This window comes from Ruditapes philippinarum, unplaced genomic scaffold (genome assembly GCF_026571515.1).
Source record: "Ruditapes philippinarum isolate M1 unplaced genomic scaffold, ASM2657151v2 ctg4175_1_1_1_1, whole genome shotgun sequence".
Classification (NCBI taxonomy): Eukaryota; Metazoa; Mollusca; class Bivalvia; order Venerida; family Veneridae; genus Ruditapes; species Ruditapes philippinarum.
The window spans coordinates 192469-213127 of NW_026853197.1; the positions used below are offsets into that span (position 1 = coordinate 192469).

Consider the following 20659-nt stretch of genomic DNA (forward strand, 5'->3'; position numbering starts at 1 on the left):
GTAAAAGAGACCCCAGATTGTCTTGCTTCAATCATCATATTGAATGTAAGATTGTATGCTGTGATTACCTCAAGTGACACACCTGCATATCATTGCCAAAGTTTTATGATTTCCGATGTATAATTTATTGACTGTGACACCACTACTATGTTGATATTTTAAACAATGCATATTTCAACTCTGGAATCTTTAAGAGAAACAGGTTTGTCCTTAAATGTTTAACTGAAATACAACCAAAAGCAACTTTAACACTGTGTAAGGAAGAATAATTTTGTTTTAACCACAGAGACCATAAATTCAATGACCTTAAAAACCCCATTCAAGATTCATACAAGAAACTTAACACCATTCACATGGAAGAAAAGTAGAAAAATATCATGTAGCATTGTTAACTTTGAATCTAGTGAATGACAGCAGTCTACTCAAGGTGCCTATTAGTGGGTGGACATGAAATAGTGGATGACCCATTGATGATGGACAGCCGAAAAGATCACAAAAGCTCACCCTGACCACTGGTCAGGTAAGCTAAAAAAGAGCAATGGATGAGTATTTTACTTTATATTTTCTAAAATGATAAAAACAAATCAGTTCCTACAAAAAACATAAAATCAATGTGCATTTATACAAATCTGTTATTCCCATTTTTATAAAGTTATATTCCAGTCAGCTTGTAGAAATCTTGGCAACTTTGACACTCTCCATAAATTTTACTCCAAATGGGTATATACAGCCTTCAGTAAAAAAAAATCTGAAATAATATTCCATAGTACAAAAAAAAATACAAACAATTTTCTTCTATTGCTGTTTTTACAATTTTTAAACAATAACTGCACATTAAAGATTAAAATTACTGTTGTTTGCTTTATTGTCATTTTTTAAGACTTAAATTAACATCCCCAGGGCAATACCCATACAGAATGGAAGAACAGCACCTATGTATTGCATATATATTTGTCCTCCAATGGCAAAATATGGCTTTAAAGACACTTGATTGCAGTTAGAAGAATATCATTCTACAACTTCCTAGAAATATTTTTTCAACTTAATATTGATTATAACAAAACTTTGAAATCATATCCATTTTCACTCAATTTCTTCATTTTTACAATAAGTCTAAAAAGTTAAACCTTTCATCTCGTCTCTTTTCTTTTTTCTTTAACATGACCTTAAACAAACATTTTCTTATAAAACAACCTTTTTACTTGGCCTTACTTAAAGATACTGTTATACCAAGTTTGTAATTTAAATATTAATTAGAATTGTTGTTGTTGTTTTTCATGAACAACATCCTTTTTTCTCTTTATTATCCGCCCCATCAGTATCATCTAGTGTTATTTTATCTCGATCCTTTGAGTCTTCAGATTTCATCGCCTTATCATTCTGTAAAACCTAAAAATAGAAACAATTGTAAAGATTACGGCAATGTCATAACATATGAATCTTACACTTTACGGCTAGCTCGAGGGTAATTGATTACAGCAGTAACAAGGCTCTGACACAGCACAGTTGAGTTTCAGTTAAACAGTAACCTGAGAGCCGAATAATCCTATCTGTCAACACAGTAAGCAGCCAGTGTATGTTTTTTTTAATTCAAATTATAAATACAATACAATAAAAAACAAATACAATAAAAATACATCGCAAATACAATACAAATACTATACAAATACATTGTAAATACAATACAAATGCATTACAAACATGACAAATACAATACAAATAGGTTGCAAATACAATACAAATACAATACAAATACGATACAATTCAAAAACATTGCAAATACAATACAAATACATTGCAAATACAATACAATAAAATACAAATATTATGTAAATCATATTTTTGGAAGAAAATACAAAAACTATATTGAACTTTTTTTCCTTTGTGTTAGTCTAACAACTTCATTCATTATGACTTAAAATAAAAAATATGATGTCATCTTTAACATGAATTAATGACATTGGCAGAACAACATCATTTAAAGCATGCAATATGCTTTGTTACACAAGTCTTTTTCTTGCACATTTGTAAACAGAAGAAAGTCCTCTCTGATATGCAAGAAAACACTCTAGTACCAATGAGAAAAATATTTGATTCCATGAAGCAGTTGTCAGATCTATTATATACAGAGAGAAGTAGTTGTGCACTTGTTACACAATAAATATGTCACATGCATACTTCAAGTGACAAGACACACATAGTCTGAGCAGCCACGTTGCCCCTTGTGAGTTTGAAACCCATGCAGCCAGCAATTTTTAGATTATACCAATCCCTAATTCTTAACCACTCTGACATACAGCCAACGTTTGGTGACCTGCCAGTAAGACTCAAACCACCAATCCCCGTGTTGAATGGTATGTACCCTAACAACAAGGCTTCTTAAAGCATGGTTAGATCCAGCAGGATATGGTCAGTAAGCAAAAGTTCTTACCTGAGTAACTAAAAATCTAGCTGCTTCATCAATATTTATATTCTCCTTTGCTGATGTTTCGAACCAACCAATGAACCCTTTCTCTTTACAAAATTCATCTATCTGAGATGTGTTATTCATTAATCCTTCTTTAGGTTGATCACACTGTAAAATACAAACTCTGTCTCATAATGCAGCAATAATCAAAGTGCTAAAGCACTGAAAATGGCAGACACTAATCAGGAAATAGTACACAGCAATGTCAGGGCCTCGGAGCTCCAATCAGAGTGAGAATCACACATTAAATCAATATTTTCAAACTAACTTATGGTATACAGTTGACTCTCAATAAGTCAAAATCGCTTTACACAAAATTCCGCGTTAGTCGAAGAATTTCTAAAGTCCCGTCAAATTTCCTTCTTTATCTTTGTATTTTAACTCCGCTTAGGTCAAATTTTGACTTACCGAGACTCCTGTTTAGTCGAAAAGAAAATTTGGTCCCGTCAATTAAAGTCTAACATATTGTAGAAGTGTGAAAACAGCTGACTGATCAAAAGTCGGCGACATCAAGTTGAGATGTTGTCACTCGTGAATCACACGTTTCATAGTAATTTTAATTGCCGGTCATCATGTATTATTAGCACGTCGTGAAAGTGGCTTTAATCGGTTTCAGGACTTAATTGGTTTTAACAGTTAGATAAGTAAATTAAGATTTAATTAATTTAATTGTGCCAGCCTAGGTATTGATGTGTGTTTTCAACGTAAATGACATTTTTATAATTAATTTGCCGTCATATTGCAAACATTATTATGTACTTCCGGTTCATATTGCATACATAAATATGTACTTCCGGTTCACGATAGTTGCTACTTTCGTTTTCGTCCGATGATCAATTTACTTCAAACATTAGATAAATTGTTGTTGAAATAAATGTGTTATTGTTCTTTTATTGTAATGAATTATCATGAGTGCGTATTAAAAGCATGTGCATTAAGTACTGATGAATACTGACAAACTTGCATTTATGTCATTGCTACGAATGCTTGTGTTTATATTTCACTATTAATATACATGTATTAAATTTTGAATAATATTTCTTTGTTCATTTATAATTTGTAAGTGATTTACAGTCATTTCGACGGTTAAATATTGCAGCATTGCCGCTATCAACAATAACAAACCTACTTCTTTGCACATTCAATAAGGTACATGTATATACAAGTACGAATGTCAACGTAATGGCGGCAGATCCACGTTACTCAAATTCCGTTTCTCTCGAAGTAAAATGCCCAGTCCCTTGGATTTCGAGTTATCGAGAGTCAACTGTATTTCTTCATTGTGTATTGTAGGTTTTTCCACTTGATTCATTTTTTTTGGTGGGGTTTTATGTAACAATGCACCAGCACAGTATTGATCATATGACAATTTTCCAACTTCAAGTGCCATTCTGTGAATTATATCAGGAACAAACTGACAGTAGAGTAGAACCACCAACAATGTGTAAGCTAGGTGGATAGCTTCCTCACTGACAAGATTTCAAAGTCTCTGTTGGGTTTTGAACCCACGGTGGTCAGGGGCATTAGTGGCAAGAGGGGCAAGTCAACAACCTTAACCACTCGGCCACAGCCACAAATTAAGAATATTCTAAATTTTAGGTCTTTTATCTCCTTTAAGACAATAAGATGGAAAAGAGTATGGAAAAGAGTATGGAACATGTTTTATACATGACATTGCCACGGTTTCACTGCAGTTACATGCAATTTAATTATCTAGCTCAACTGCAAACCAGTATACAGTGAAACAACAAGAACACAGACAAACCTTATTGGCTAAAAGAACACATGGCACAGGTCTCCCATCTGCAAGTTGAACTTTGAGGTCAAGGTCATTTTTCCACTTTGTAACAGCATCAAATGTTGATGCTCTAGTCAAGTCAAACACAATAAATGCTCCCACTGCCTCTTTATAATACACCCTAGTCATATTTCCAAACCTTTCTTGACCTGAAAACATATGTCATAGAAATATCAAATATAAAGGTATAAATTATGCCTACTGCAAAAATTATTGTTTGAATTTTGAAGAAGAATACTTCCAAAAAAACCTGTATGACAGAGAATTATGGAAGAATATTGCCTTAATATTGAATAATGCATGTACAAAATCATTGCTTAACCAATAAAACCCTAATTTATATAGCAACATAATTTTTTATTCTGGAACATTTTATACTGTCTTCTTATATGTACATTTTTCATGCGTTTTAAAATTAATAACAGTGACATTTTATGTTACAACTCTTTCAAGAATCAACCTTAAAAATATAGAAATAATATAATTTTACTGTTTTTTTTTTTTTTAATTTAATAAAACATTTTGAAAATACAGCTTAATAACCTTAATATAGATATCAAAATATCAAATAATTATCATAACTAAGGCAAGCCGTCTCTAGATACAATCACCATCATAAATGTACACATTGTTTAAGTCGTAACATTGCAAATGTTGACACTGTTTTTAGATTCTCAAAGTTCATAAAGTTACAAATATGCACACATATTTAAATACTTTTATACTACATGTACAAAGCTGCTATAAAAACTGCATTACACCAATAAGTATATTATTTAGTGCTTGCCCTGATAATAGGATTTATTGTCACACCATCTACATTGAATAAGTCATAAGACAACAAACAATCATGCTTTGAACATTATTTTTGACACATGCCTTACTCATCTACCATACTTTACTATCTGCATGTACATGTAGCTAAGGAACAGTGGCCTAGTTGTTAACGTGTCTGCCTCTCAAGCCAAGCATCATTTACAATGTAGATTAATTTAAGCTTAAAGACACACTCACAAATATGTTCTTTGAATCAAACAGTACTTAGCAATTAGTGTAGTTTCTTGTGCAAGGAGGTAACAGCTCCCCACTAAATAGGGTAGAATCCCCACTTCTGGGGTTCCAAATTGATTATTAGATTAATACAATAATAAGCTGATGTATTAACCACTTTGTCATGCCACCAATGATGCTAATTTTTATGGTGTTATCATGACATCATGAAAATCTTCATCTATTATGAATTGTTCTAATTGAATATTATATTTCATTATGTATTTAAATAACTCAGTTTCAAACAATGTGATATAATATATATCTCACTGATGAAATATTTTTAGTATTTCCTTGAAAAGAACAAATTTTTTGTTTTGTTTAGTTTTACATCCCACCAACACAGTATTATAGGCCAAATGGCGACTTTTCAGCCTTACTGTTGGAGAATGTTTTTCTTCTTTTTGGTTGGGTTTTACATCCCAACTTTCCAGCTTTACTGACGGAAGATGACCTGATGTGTTATTTCAGCCAGGAACTGGCACTTGGGTAGAACAACTGACATTCCATACAGGTGGATTGCTTCCGCACATAAAAAAAGAAAAATGAACTTAATAAATAAATAGTTTAAATATACATGTATGTACCTGCAATGTCCCATAACTGCAGCCTCACTATGGTCTCAGCGTCCCAATTAATGACCTTTAAGGCAAAATCTACACCAATAGTTGCTCTGTAGTGTTGAGAAAAGAACTGATGTACATATCGTTTGATTATTGATGTTTTACCTGTCCCTAGCTCACCTATTACCAATATTTTATACAGATGTTCTTTCTTGTCACCTCCACCTGCCTGAAATTACAGAAAAGTTTAATGGTAAAAAGGGTAGGTCCAAAATTAGATACAGTAAAAACTCTGAAAACCGGACCCTCTGAAAACCGGAATCCTCTGAAAACCGGACCATTTTAAAAGTTCCGTATTTTGTCCTTATATGTTCATTGAAAAAAATCCCCTGAATACCGGAACCTCTGAATTCTGAAAACTGGACGATTTTCTATTGTTTCTAATGATAAACATGCATAAAAAATCCTCTGAAAACTGGACAGCAATTTTATGTGTCAATGTTCTGTGTATTTTAATGTAGATTTAAACATAATCTTAACTGGTGACATGTTCAATTACCAATTAATGATCATGTCTTTCTTATTTATGCAGGTGTTAAAACACTTGTCAGTGTGTGTTAATTTTTTATTGCCAACCTAATTAAAGCTCTTTTATCATAATTGTGTCTTTCTCTGTATAGGTATGATTTTTCAAAATGTTTTAAATTTGTTGTGTGGTTTTTTTTTAATATTAAATGTCTAAAAGAATTGGGGAACCATTGTTAAATGATTCCTATTTTGCTTAAAATTTTGACCTTGAAGTTATCTTTGTTTGGATATTAATTAAATGCAAAAATAGTAATACTAAATTACATTAATTACATATTTCAAAAACCAATTAAAGGATATATTTAAGACAATGTGTTGTTTTAATTTCTGATTTTCAGAATTATATTCATGGATTTGCATAATAAAATTACTAAAAGACATTTATTGCAAAAAGAAATTAAAATATGACTTAGACAAAAGGTATGAAAAATGAATACAAAATGTTTGAACAAAGTCATTGTTCAAACACATTATAATTAATTATCAATAAATGTGTAAAACCTCTGAAAACCGGACTTTTGGTCAAGTCCGGACAGGGTCCGGTTTTTAGAGTTTTTACTGTAACTAGAATACAAGTTATAGTTACATTGAAAAAAGACAATTGAAATAACAGAAAAGTAAAAATTGGTAAAAAGGGTCACCTTACATATTAATTGTACAAAATAAGATAATTAGAATACAAGTTATAGATATTCATGATACATTGAAAAAAATACACAACTTTCTTGTGGCCATATTGAAAAGAAATGAGTTATAACATGTATTCTTCTAGCTATCTTCAACCATTTTGTCTGAACTTCTTTAGAAATTTCTATGCAAAGCAGACAACTGAATCTTTTCAACACCGCATTAATGTGGGTCTTTCCAAGCTAAATCTCAGGATACAAACAAAATTCTAGTGTTATAGCTTCACGGTGCACTTAACCGGTCACACTCAATTAATCAAACTGCTTATTTTTAAAGCTGTAACTGCAGGGCCCTGGATTAGCTTGGAAAAACCCAAAATATTCTTAATAGATTATAAACTTTACAATTAAAAATATTTGGGTTTTACCCAGCTAATTTTAGGTGCAAACAATTAAACTTTCAAAGTTACAGCTTGGAAAATAAGTGCAACAGGTTGACTAATCTATTATGATGGATAGTGGACCGTGAAGTTTGTTCGTACCTATATGGATTTAAACTGTTTAAAAACCCACAATTGCAGTCAGTTCCGAATAACATCTTTTCAGAAATAAGACTATTCTAGAGTATTTTATTAGTATATTGTGTTTAAAGTGTGAACAAATTGTTATAATCTACAAAGGATCATAAATAAATAAAACTAGTCTAGTACACTATAAAATGATTGTAATCATTTATTAATAACAACTCATTGTTAGCTTAATGTCACAAATCTTTATCCCTGTAACATTTATATATGACTGTTACCCTTTATCACCCAGAACATTTAGACTACAATCATATATGACCATGCAAGAACATGACTTCACATGATGGTCAAAATACAGGACATTTTAATTTAACTGTTTATTTATATTATAATAGTCAGAACAATAGTTGTAAGCCGGAACGCGGCAAATCTGGGTTTTTCCTAGCATTAAAATTCCCTGGTACAAACAAACTTTAATCATGCATGTGCACTTCTGGTCACAATTGATGATTCAAACTTAGTAGCACTTATTTTCCAAGCTGTAACTGGAAAAGTTTGTTTCTACCCAGGAATAGCTGGGATTAGACCCAAAATATGTTTAATTCTGGAGTAAGTCCTTATATATTACTACTACTGCTATATAGTAGTGTTATTGTCACATATTGTGACAATTATTACTCCTTCAATTTCTTGGAGTGTCAAATTCATTATTTCAACAAAAACTGAGTAATCACATATAAATATTAAATCATTATATTAATACATTAACAAAGAAAACACTACCATGATCCCAATAATCCTTTGAATATATATTATAATTATAACATATAATATCTTTGAATCAACACATATATTTCACTTCCTATTAATTAACAAGCTATATAACAAGTTAACACGATTCTCCTAATTACACTGTGACTCTAAGTATAACATTATAAAGCACCACGATACATTACAATTGATTTGTCATCCAATTTTATCAAGATAACAAAATTCAATAAATAATAAAAATAAACAAAGAGAAAAAATAACCAGGAAGTTTTTATTACTGATAAAGTTATATTGTCTTTTTTTAATGTTTTATTGGATCATGAAATGTTATAGATAATAAAAACGAAGTGTACACTAGAAAAATTCCATTTCCTTGAGTATCTTTTATAATTTCTGTTCTTCAAACTAATAATTATTACAAGACTAAAGTATAAGCTATTTAATATTTAACCTAGGTGTTATGCTACAATATTTCATTTTCAACCATCTGTAGAAAAATCATTTAAATAATAGCTATCATGCCAGCATTCTATAGCTTATATACATAATCTTACAATTGCCATAATTCTCTAGCTAATACTTATAATAGCTAACATGTCACTCTTCTAAAGCTCTTCTATAGTTAAAACTAACATGACATCATGCTATAGCAAATACTATAGCTAACAATTGTCAATATTCTCTAGCTTATGCTACAGCAATCATGCCATCATTGTCTAGCCTAGCAAATACTATAGCTTACATTTACCATAATTCTCTAGCTAATTCTATAGCTTACATATTACTCTTCTCTAGCTAATACTATAGCTAGCATGCCATCAGTTATAGCTTATACTATAGCCAACAGTTCCCATCATTCTATAGCAAATACTATAGCTAACAATTGTCAATATTCTCTAGCAAATGCTACAGCAATCATGCCATCATTGTCTAGCCTAGCAAATACTATAGCTAACAATTACCATAATTCTCTAGCTAATTCTATAGCTAACATATTATTCTTCTCTTAAGCTATTTATACTATAGCTAGCATGCAATCAGTTTATAGATAATACTATAGCTAACAATTCCCATCATTCTATTGCAATTACTATAGCTAACAATTGTCAATATTCTCTAGCTTATGCTACAGCAATCATGCCATCATTGTCTAAGCCTAGCAAATACTATAGCTAACAATTACCATGATTCTCTAGCTAATTCTATAGCTAACATATTACTCTTCTATTAAGCTAATTACTATAGCTAGCATGCCATCATTTTAATTAGCTGATACTATAGCTAACAGTTGTCAATATTCTTTAGCTAATGCTACATCTAACATGCCATCATTCTCTAGCCTAGCAAATTCTAAAGCTAACAATTGTCATTTAATTCTCTAGCTATACTATAGCTAATCCTTCTGTAGCTAACACTATAGCTTTTAAACATGTCACACTTAATTCTCTAGGTAATACTTATAATAGCTAAACATGCCATCATTCTCTAACTTATATACTACAGCATAAGTGTGTCATCCTTCACAATTTTTCTGTCCAGTCAGGTCTGTGACCTTCATCTTGCTCAAAATCATATTTTTTCTCAAAACATAATTATATGATTGGTCTGAGCTTTGAAATTAAAATTACTTTATTAAGGTCTTTTTTCTAAAACTGTTCTAATTGACTGAAAAATGGTCTACATGTTCATCAGGATTGATGTACTTTTCAACTTGTTTCACGACTTTGCCATGAAGAGAATATTTATCTACCTGTAGAAAATGTTTCCTAAAATTGTAATATTAAAAATTCATAAAGTTTTAAACTCACCTTTCGGACACTCATTATTGCACCTTGTAAAATTTACTTTATCTTTAATACCTTTCAAGTTAAATCTTTATTCAACAGAAATATATACACAAAAGCTTCAATTCCTCCTTATTTAATAATAATATCCAAATTCTAGACACTGTATTTCATTCACAATAAATTCCATATATTATAACAGGTACTTCGATTAGTAAAATTTTTATCCTAATATAACACAACTGCAGCTCAAATGAAGATATACTAATAGATGATCACAGTCTGTCAGTACGAGATAAAGGTATATATATGTATATATCTATCCATATATTCATAAATTGTGACATCATGTATTATCATATTAAAGATAAATGAACTAAACTGTATGATGAGGAAATTTTGTTATCAAACATTTTTCTGATTTACAAGTTTAATATATCTGATAGTTTAAATTATTACACAGATATTTATATATTTATAATGTTGCTTTAATTTACTTTAAAACCCCCATAACGCTACCATTAATATCTTAAATGAACTGAATCTTTGTTCAATCTGAAGGATTCAAAGAACCTTATGATTCTGTAATAAATACTTAATATATTAGTGATGCCAAAATCAATTGGGGTCATTTACTTGATTATGACCAATCAATACGTAAAATATGTAGACTTAATGTGATGAATACTTTTAAAGATAATCAGTGAAATCATTCAGACATTTAAGGCCCCTGTCACCTTGACCATTGACCTTGTGACCCTGAAATAAATGGGGGTCATTTACTAGTTATGACCAATCAAGATGTGAAATATGAAGACTGTGATAAATAGTAACCAAGCGGATATCATACTACCATTCAAGGCCCCTATGACCTTGACCTTTGACCTAGTGACCCAAAAATCAATAGGGATCATAAACTAGTTATGAACAATAAATAATTTATGTGAATTATGATGACTTTGTGATAAATACTTGAACATCAATAGGGGTTATCAACAAGTAATGACCAATCAATATGTGATATATGAAGACTGCGATGATTGTTACCAAGATAATGAGCGGAAACCATTCTGACATTTAAGGCCCCTGTGACCTTGACCTTTGACCTAGTGACCCAAAATCAATAGGGGTCATCTAATAGTTGTGAACAATCACTATGTGAAATATGACAACTTTGTGATGAAAACTTTTCAAGATAATCAGCGGAAACCATTCTGACGTTTGAGACCCCTGTGACCTTGACCTTTGACCTAGTGAGCCCAAAATCAATAGGGTCATCTACTAGTTATGACCAATCGCTATGTGAAATATGAAGACTTTGTGATAAAAAGTTCTCAAGATAATCAGCGGAAACCATGTGGTCTACCGTTGGACAGACAGACAGACAGACAGACCAACAGTCAACAGACTGACATTAGCAAACAATATACTCCCTCTTCTTCGCAGGGGGGGGGGGCATAAATACAATGAACATGATTTTTGGCAATTTTGAGATGTCCCCCGTTGCCATGGTAACAGGAAATTTAAAATTGAGCATGCTGATACAGAGGCTATGGTCCAGTCAACATTTGTGCCAAGTTTCATCAGTATTGAAGAATTTTTTCATAGTTTCATAGCAGTTTGAACTTGTAACAGGACACTTTTCAATGAAAACTTATTGTATATAATATATCCTTATTTCTTATGGCAGTGCCTGTCTAAATTTGTCTAAATCTAAATTAAATTTGCATATTAAAATATATTTGAATCATTATGCGCAAAATTCTCTATTATGAATATTTCTGAATCAAGTAATAAAAATTTATTGGAACTAAAAAAGTTTGACACGTTTGACACGTTTGACACTTTTTCTGAATATTTTTGAATTAGAAAATAATTTTTCAGTCATCTAAAAATATCTGAATCTTTGGTGTTATTATTTCTGAATCAGATAAGAGACTCTTTAAATGTTTCAAAATATAGAAATCTTTGTTTTATACTAATATTTCTAAATTTACATGTATTTAGATAAGTAAACTCGCATTTCAGAATGATGTCTGAATCTTTGCTGAATATTTCTAGATTACATAAAAAGAAATATGAAAAGGAGATCAAAATATCAACTGAAATTTGTAGGTCTGAATGTTCAGATCCAAAAATCTTACTTAAGTTTCTAAATCAAATTTTGGAAAACAAACTTTATTTCACTCTAAATAAAACTTACCAATGGAACATTTATATTATATTAAATTGTCTTTTAGAAAATGGGGCTTTAAACATAAGCTTTGGCTTGAGTCATTATTGTTATGAGCTGGATTAATCCTTAGAGCAAACACATAGTTAAGCAGTCAAGAGCAATTAGTGATCACATGTCTCCTGATGATAGCCAATTATAAAGCAGCTGTAGTGAGGGGTAAATATTGACCAGGATTTGTTCCCTATATGTCGCTGATACTTTGTAGCTAGTTGCAGCTACTGTGTAGCAGGAGACACAAAAATCATTAACAGACCATAAAGCTTTTTTAATCTAATGGCCATAACGAGCCCAAAATTAGTCAGCCGGAAAAACCCCTACAGGAACAACGGAGATTATAATATATGCCATTTTTTCCAAAGAATATCCTGCTTCACTTTATAAGCTGCATAACAACCTTTAAAATTTATCTTTCCAGATATAGAGCGGGTGCACCTAATGCCGAACATGCTCCTAATTCCGACCAAAATATTATAATTCATTTAATATTTCATGTTTAACACAATTCAAAAAAGTGAAATCATTATTATAACGTCACTTTGTCTCTCTTTCCACCCGCAACATTTTGAATTCGCGGTTGTGTTGTTTGTTGTGATTTTGGGCATTCAAGGATTTACTTCAATTTTTGGTTAGACATTTTATTTATTAGCTAATTTTTTACAAATTTTTACTAATATCATAAAATATTGAATATTGATGCTTTAGTCAAATTCTTTTGAAATCAATGATGTAGACAAAAATAAAAATCATGTGTGAAGCCCCTGTACATGTTTTAAGGTCGTATGAATGAATCACTGGCAGTGTTCGGAATTACATACTGAACTCACTGAATGTTCCAAATTCCGAACAAAAGTTGAAAGAGAATGATTCACCCCATTGGACTCAATAACTACAGCAACTACTGTTGTTACAGCAGCTGTGACTCCTCCTACATCAGCTGGTAAATTATCGCCGTCAGATATTGTAAACGAATCTGTGCTTGATGAAATACCTACAGCTTTAAATGATTTAGTCACCACTCCATCTAAGCCAATCACAGTCGTGTCTCTCTCAATGGAGCCGACTGCTACATCAACTGCCCGACAGATACATCAACTGCCTCCATGTTTACTGTGACACCTAACATTACGACTGATTCTATTACAACACCATCAAAATCTTCGGATGGATGTGTTCCTAAAGCAACAGACGTATCTATGTCACCATTTAGCAAACATTTAATATTCCCAAAGACTGAAACAAAGAAACCAAAAGCACGTAAAATGCCAAAAGCAACAGGGGAAAGTACAGATAATGGTTGAACGAAAAAATAAGAAAAGAAAGAAAAGGAATTGGAAACAAACAAGAACGATTACAAAATAATCTCAAGAGAGCCAAAGAGCTGAAAGAAAAACAGATTGCACTCGAAAAGAAACGGAAGGATAGAGAAGAGGCGAAGAAAAAGCTGAGAGAACTGAAGGAGAAAATGAAGCAAGAGACTAAACAGATCATAAAAGAAATTGAGGCATACGCTTCAGATGATAATATTGCAGTAAGTCCTACAAGCTGTTTTAAGTGCAAAACACTTTATGAGGACTATATACAGTGCATAAATTGTTTCAGGCGCTTTTTTCTTACTTGTGTTGCCGATGAACTTACCGACTGCTCGGATGATCTTCCTTTTGAATGTAAATACTGTTAGTGTTAGTGCAACAACATATATTCTCTACATATAGAAGATTTCTTGATGCAAACTGTAGTAATAATATTGTCGCTTAAAATATGTTTGAATATATTGTTTGAATCCTATTTTTTGTTATTCAAACTATATATTTTCCTTTTCGTTGACATTCAATACTTGTGTTGCAGAAATGAATATGTTTAATAAAATTAACATTTTAAAAATACTTTGATGATTGACAAAACTCTTTTCTAATGTAGATTTGTGCCAAAGTACGAAAATGGTATGTATTTGTTTACTCAACATATTTATTTTAAAAAGTTCCTCATGTTCGGAATTAGGAACACCAATGTTCGGAATTACAATCATCATTCGGTATTAGGGGCAGTTGGTAGATCTTTTGATCGGACGATAACGCCTTTATTTGTATTCGATAGGGTTCTAATACTGGCCAAAATTGTAGCATAATTACTAATCTATTAAAGAGTTGTCTCTCTTTAGTTTAAAGTGCTCATAATTCCGACCGAGATAAAACGCGGCTTAAGTGTTCGGTAATAGGTGCACCCGCTCTAATTTCAAGCCTATCGGCATCCGGTTTACTAAGGGCACACTTAAAATGCTATACTTAAAATTACAAAAAAAAGGATTCTGTTCATGAAAAGTGCACCAACAAAGATGTCCTTCTTTATGGTAATGGTACTATAGGATATATGGTGCTTTATATGATTATTCAAATATGTAAAATTTTCTGATGAAATATATAAGGTGACACTGGTGTGAGCAGTTATAAATATGTTGTATAATATATTCAGACTGGTCAGTCACATATTTTAACACTTTTCCTATCATCTGAGTTACTTTAAAACATGACTTAACATAAAATGCATGCACCAATGAATTTATAAATGCATTTTCATGTACTATAAATTTCTCAAAATAATTTTCCTTGGGATGTGCTGGAACAGTCCCTTGTATAATTATATAGTATCTTAAAAATCAAAAAAAGATAAAATGATTTACATGTATTGCATGTTTTTTAGTATAGACAGTGAATTTATATTTTGAAAATTTTACAGAGAAATTATGAAATATAATTTTCACAGAAGGTGGGTTTGATTGAATACAAATGAAAAGAAAATATAACTTAACCTTTTACCCCATGAGCATATTGCGAAAAATGGCCGTTTTCATTGAAAAGCCTCCTGTAACAAGTTCAAACTGCTATGAAACTATGAAAAATGCTTCAATACTAATGAAACTTGGCACAAATGTTAACTACACCATAGCCTCTGTTACAGCATGCTCAATGGTAAATTTCTTGTTACCATGGCAATGGGGGGACGTCTCAAAATTGCCAAAAATCACTATTTTGCATTGTTTTTTTCCATCAAAACTGATTTCAAAGTGCTGCAACTTCTCAATGAATTGAGATAGAGTGAAAGGCTTTTCAGCGTCGGTTACTAGTTACCCTAAGATCAACCTGAGGCCATTTTTAGCGTGTCACATGTCCAAAATTTTCTTGGCGATGAGGGGGACTCCGCCCCCCTTCAAACCCCCCAAACAGAAGGGGGCACATCCCCCTTCTGGCAACCCCCTGATGTAATATTTGGATGGGGGACGGCGCTGATAAAGTGGTCACTTTTTTTAACAACATTTCTAAAACGAAAAACAGTGTTTGGGGCCTAAATAGGGCATTTTTTCACTGTTTGAGGCCTCAAAAAAAGGGGGGGGGGCAAAAAGCCGTCTAAACACGCTTATTACATGTATAAGGGAAAAGGTTAACAAATATGATGAAAAACATTGGAATTACACAAAAACTATATTTTGCATGTTAACACATGCCCTAACACCGAAATTTGGTGAAAAATTGTTGTTTTTTGACATTTTTTATTTTTTTTATTAACCTTTTACCCCATGAGCATATTGCGAAAAATGGCCGTTTTCATTGAAAAGCCTCCTGTAACAAGTTCAAACTGCTATGAAACTATGAAAAATGCTTCACTACTAATGAAACTTGGCACAATTGTTGACTACACCATAGCCTCTGTAACAGCATGCTCAATGGTGAATTTCCTGTTACCAATATGGCAACGGGGGGACGTCTCAAAATTGCCAAAAATCACTATTTTGCATTGTTTTTTTCCATCAAAACTGATTTCAAAGTGCTGCAACTTCTCAATGAATTGAGATAGAGTAAAAGGCTTTTCAGCGTTGGTTAATAGTTACCCTAAGATCGACTTAAGGCCATTTTTAGCCTGTCACATGTATGTCAAAAATTTTCTTGGCGATGAGGGGGACTCCGCCCCCCTTCAAACCCCCCAAACAGAAGGGGGCACATCCCCCTTCTGGCAACCTCCTGATGTTATATTTGGATGGGGGACGGCGCCGAAAAAGTGGTCACTTTTTTTAACAACATTTCTCAAACAAAAAACAGTGTTTGGGGCCTAAATAGGGCATTTTTTCACTGTTTGAGGCCTCAAAAAAGGGGGGGGGGACAAAAAGCCGTCGAAACACGCTTATATAAGGGAAAAAGTTAACTAATAAGAAGTATATCTTCAGAAATTATTTACACACTCTGTTATAAGTAAAATGTTCTTGTTTCAATGGAAGCACATGAAAATGACTGTGTACTTATCAATTGTTATAAATGTTACAAATTTTGTATAATTTTACAGAATTATTTTTCAATTAGAATAATTAAATAAGAATATTGTTTGTATGTTTGCCAGCTGTTTCAACCAATGAGGAGCTCAACTCATCAACTTTAAGTGCAGTAACAAGTAATGTCCATCTAAATCTAATAGGAGTTAACCAATTACATGTATTGCACTAAGGTGACTAACTGTAATGGTGAGTCATAATTCAGACAGACCTGAGATCTGAAACTTAAAATACTCTATTATAAATTAATAAACAAGACAACTATTAAGTGCATGATACCAATTCATAAATTAAGGAAACTAAACATTTCAACTTTTTCAAATTTTCAAATTTTGAGACACTGTATCAGTCAGTTTATAAACTACAAAATATTTAATTGTATATGCACTCAGTCACGGGTATAGGTAGTTCATTATTCAAAATCAAATTTACTGCTTTCAATATTAAATGACATTTTCTTGTGAACTGTATTGGGCATCATAAAAGTCATAACTTATGTACCCTAAATGGTTCATAATGGTAGTAAAAGTATACTGCTGATTATCCAAAGTTGCTACCTATAGTATTTATCATTATGCATAGTCACATGCACAAGTATAGCTAGTGCAACATATCTTGTCTTCTGAATCAGTTTATGCGCAAGTATAGTAAGTGCACTATATCTTGTCTCTTGATTCATTTCATGGGCAGATATAAACTATAAATTGCACCATGTCTGAAACGCTGCATGTTCTTTTATTAAAGAAAATATGGTATTTTCAATAAAGTTTGGTCCTTAAAAAAGATCTGGATGTACATGTATTTTAAGCAAGCTGCTATTTAAAGAAATCTTTTATTTAAAAAAATTAAGGATATAAATTTAATTGATCATTCAAGAATCCAAATTTAAAAGTTTAAACCCCACTTAATTTGCTACGAACTACTTAACACAATGCTTATACAGTTACCTTCTTGAACCAGTTACAAATTTTACGCATTTTCAAATAAGACATTTTTTTGTAAAATCTTAAACTGAAAGAATTTAAAAAGTTTAATCATAAACAGTGAGTCATCATAAATCTGGGAAATATGATATTAATATAACAGAACAAGAAACTGAAATAATGCCCCTTGTTAAAGTTTCTTTTTTTGGTTTCAACATTGAACCACAAGCCCCTTTTAAGGTGTTATTTGTGCCGTGTGGCGGCTGTAAAAAGTCTCCCCGTACATTTAATCAATGATGTTATATTTCCGATCCTTGAAGATCGTTTTGCACAACATTATTGTTGTTGTAAACATAATATGTGGTACTTTTTAGTTTCTTCTTTTTGGCCATTTTCAACTTGGGGTGGTTCCAGTATTCCTACTTGAATACTGCATAATCACCCTTAGACTGCTTTTTAAATTTGTCTTTTGACATCTTATCTGTGATATGCAGGCTTCATAACCACGGATCCCCTTTCAAAATTCCATTTTATTTAGTTCCACCCTTTGTTTTCTCGTTTAGGGCAAAACCATTCTTTTACTTGGGGACCATACGCCGCTTTTCATGGAATGGCACTACTGTGTCACATTGAAGGTTCCATGATAATCGCCGTATTAACACATCTGCGGATGTCTCTAAATTCAAAATTTTACCATTTTTTAGTGTTTAAATGTTGAATTCTTCTTAAGCCGGTGCTAGGGGGCGTGGACGGTACCTTGCACTTTCCAGTACCGTCCATAAAACAGGCTCAATCAAACCGAGTCTGCAAACATTTTCAATTTTATTGTGTTGGACTTTCTTTAGGGATTCTGTTTTACTCTATTTTATTTTGTGGTTTCAACATTCCACCAGCCTCGTTTAAAGTTTATTTTTTGGTTCCAACATGCCACCTGAGATGATCAATTTATGAACAGAAAAGATACCGTTTCACAATGATCAGATTGGCATGTAAAAAGATAAGCAGTTTTTTGCTAATAAAAATCAGCGTAAATAAGAGAAATACATGTAAAAGTCAAATGGTGTAAGACTTAAACAGTGTAATTATATCAGATTGATGTTACAGCTTTTACCCTAACTGATTGGTTGACTGTCAACCTGGGGACCAATAATATTACATAAGCTTATTTTGCCAGTAGCAGCAGCTGCTTGTCCCATTACAAGAAGTCCTTACAGTAAAAGCCCAAAAGGTTACAAAGCAGATATTTGTTTGTTTTTATTTTCCCCTTATTGCATGCATCTCACAGAGAAGGCACAGGACTTCAGCAGAAGATTTGTGGCTTGGCAGATAAACAACTTCAAACTACCCAAGTTTTCACATAACCAATGAAAATACGATCAGTATCCCTGTTTCTCGTATTCTCGAAGGGGGGGTTTGATATGGCCTGCCAAGCTGTTATTAAAACACAATAAAATTACAGATTTAGGCCATTTAACACTTAATTAGGTGTGGCACTAATGATTTGAACTGGTATGTAGAACAAAATCATCACATAGCGACCAGCCTTAACAACCAATCAAATTCCACGAGAATACGAGAAAGCACCTGCTTCACATAGAGGGTGAAGGTCAGTATATACAAGCAGAAATATCTTTAGTTTTGCTTACAGTTACGATATTTCTTTCTTTGTATTTTGTTAATAAGGTATTTCTCTGTGTATCAGGCTAAAAATATTGTAACAGAATGTTTTATAAATATTATGCAACCAAGTTTAGTCCTTAACCCCCCGAGAATACGAGAAAACAGGATACATGTGATGGGATTGACAAATATGCATTTAATTTGGATTTTAAAGGCGTTTTAAGCTCCACTCCCCAAGTGTCTGTGACTGTAATGGGTGGATGGACCCTCATTAAACATATAGAGTCCATATATATACATTTGCAAGTACGATCTAATAATATAGTCCGCAAGCTGTCCACAAGAACAACTGACTTATAGGGAAGTGTAACTCTCCGAAATTAAGTTGAGCTTTAAAAATTTCACCAAAACTAATAACATGTACTAGTTTTGTCAAGATTAAAAGACAGACATGTCCATGTAAGATAATTAAAAGGTTAAATGTGACTTTAAAAGTAGGCCTACCAAGTTTCAAAGATACAAAAAAAATTGTCAAATTAAGCCAGTGTTTTGACAGATTGCATATGTAAACTGGTAAAAGATTTTCAGCTGCAGCAGATCTACTGTTCTATACGAGATAAATTTATTCAGCCACATAATCTGTTATGAATAATTATTTCATTTAAATTTAATATGCAAAACATGTTTCCAACTTACCATATCTTATCTTTATTAACGTTTCATACCAGGAAAAAAAGTTGTTTAAAAGTTGTCAATCTCTTTCATGTGATCATGTGATATGTCCCAAAAATAAACATATCACAAAACGGCTTTTACGACATTGTGTCCTACATTTTAACCTTTCCAAATAATGTCCTATTAAAGATTTTATGTTAATTTGATTGAACTATTAATACTTGAGCTTTTATTCATAAGGTCAAGTTGATTTTTTACCGTGGAATTTTCATTCAAAGTGCTATTTAAAATTAATTCAAACACAATTACAGATTTACTTCCCTTTGTTTAAATTTGCCATTTGCAGGTCAGCCGACACTATAAGTTTGATTTCAGTCGAAACGTGAACCCTTTAAAAATTACTTTTGAAACTGCAAACTTATACAGTATAACTATATACATGTAGGCCTACCATTTTTTTATTGTATCCGTGCATAGCACATATAAAATGACATAATATGCCTCTAAAACCCGCTTTTAAATAACAAGATTACATGTAGATTTAAAAGTATAATATAATGTATATGATGCAAAAATTATTGTTTGATTTAAAAAAAGTAGACTATACTTCCTAAATGCTTGTATGAAATAAATATATGGTAATTCATTGCCTAAAAAGCGATGGCGCACGCACAAAATCATTAATTTCTAAACGGATAAAACCCTACTTAGAA

At 32.1% G+C, this 20659-nt stretch overlaps 1 protein-coding gene across 3 annotated transcripts; it reads right to left on the minus strand.

Moving 5' to 3' along the window:
* Positions 1-543: 543 nt before the first annotated feature.
* Positions 544-20113, minus strand: LOC132736065 (ras-related protein Rab-32-like). Of its 3 annotated transcripts, none has more exons than XM_060723112.1 (5): positions 19968-20113; positions 5903-6107; positions 4233-4414; positions 2432-2575; positions 544-1389 (listed from the first exon to the last, which is right to left on the minus strand). In XM_060723112.1, the coding sequence occupies exons 1-5, from the start codon at positions 19968-19970 to the stop codon at positions 1276-1278; spliced, it is 648 nt and encodes a 215-aa protein (XP_060579095.1). In that variant the 5' UTR covers positions 19971-20113; the 3' UTR covers positions 544-1275. The 3 variants fall into 3 exon arrangements, with proteins under 3 accessions (XP_060579095.1, XP_060579094.1, XP_060579097.1); XM_060723111.1 differs by lacking the exon at positions 19968-20113 and adding an exon at positions 10199-10413; XM_060723114.1 differs by lacking the exon at positions 19968-20113 and adding an exon at positions 8403-8420.
* Positions 20114-20659: the final 546 nt, after the last annotated feature.

Excerpts from the sequence above, each read along its gene's own strand:
- LOC132736065 (XM_060723111.1), bottom strand. Across the intron at positions 2,576-4,232 it reads GTGTTCTTTTAGCCAATAAG|TGTGATCAACCTAAAGAAGG; the intron begins GTTTGTCTGTGT and ends TGTATTTTACAG. Across the intron at positions 1,390-2,431 it reads CTAGATTTTTAGTTACTCAG|GTTTTACAGAATGATAAGGC; the intron begins GTAAGAACTTTT and ends TTCTATTTTTAG.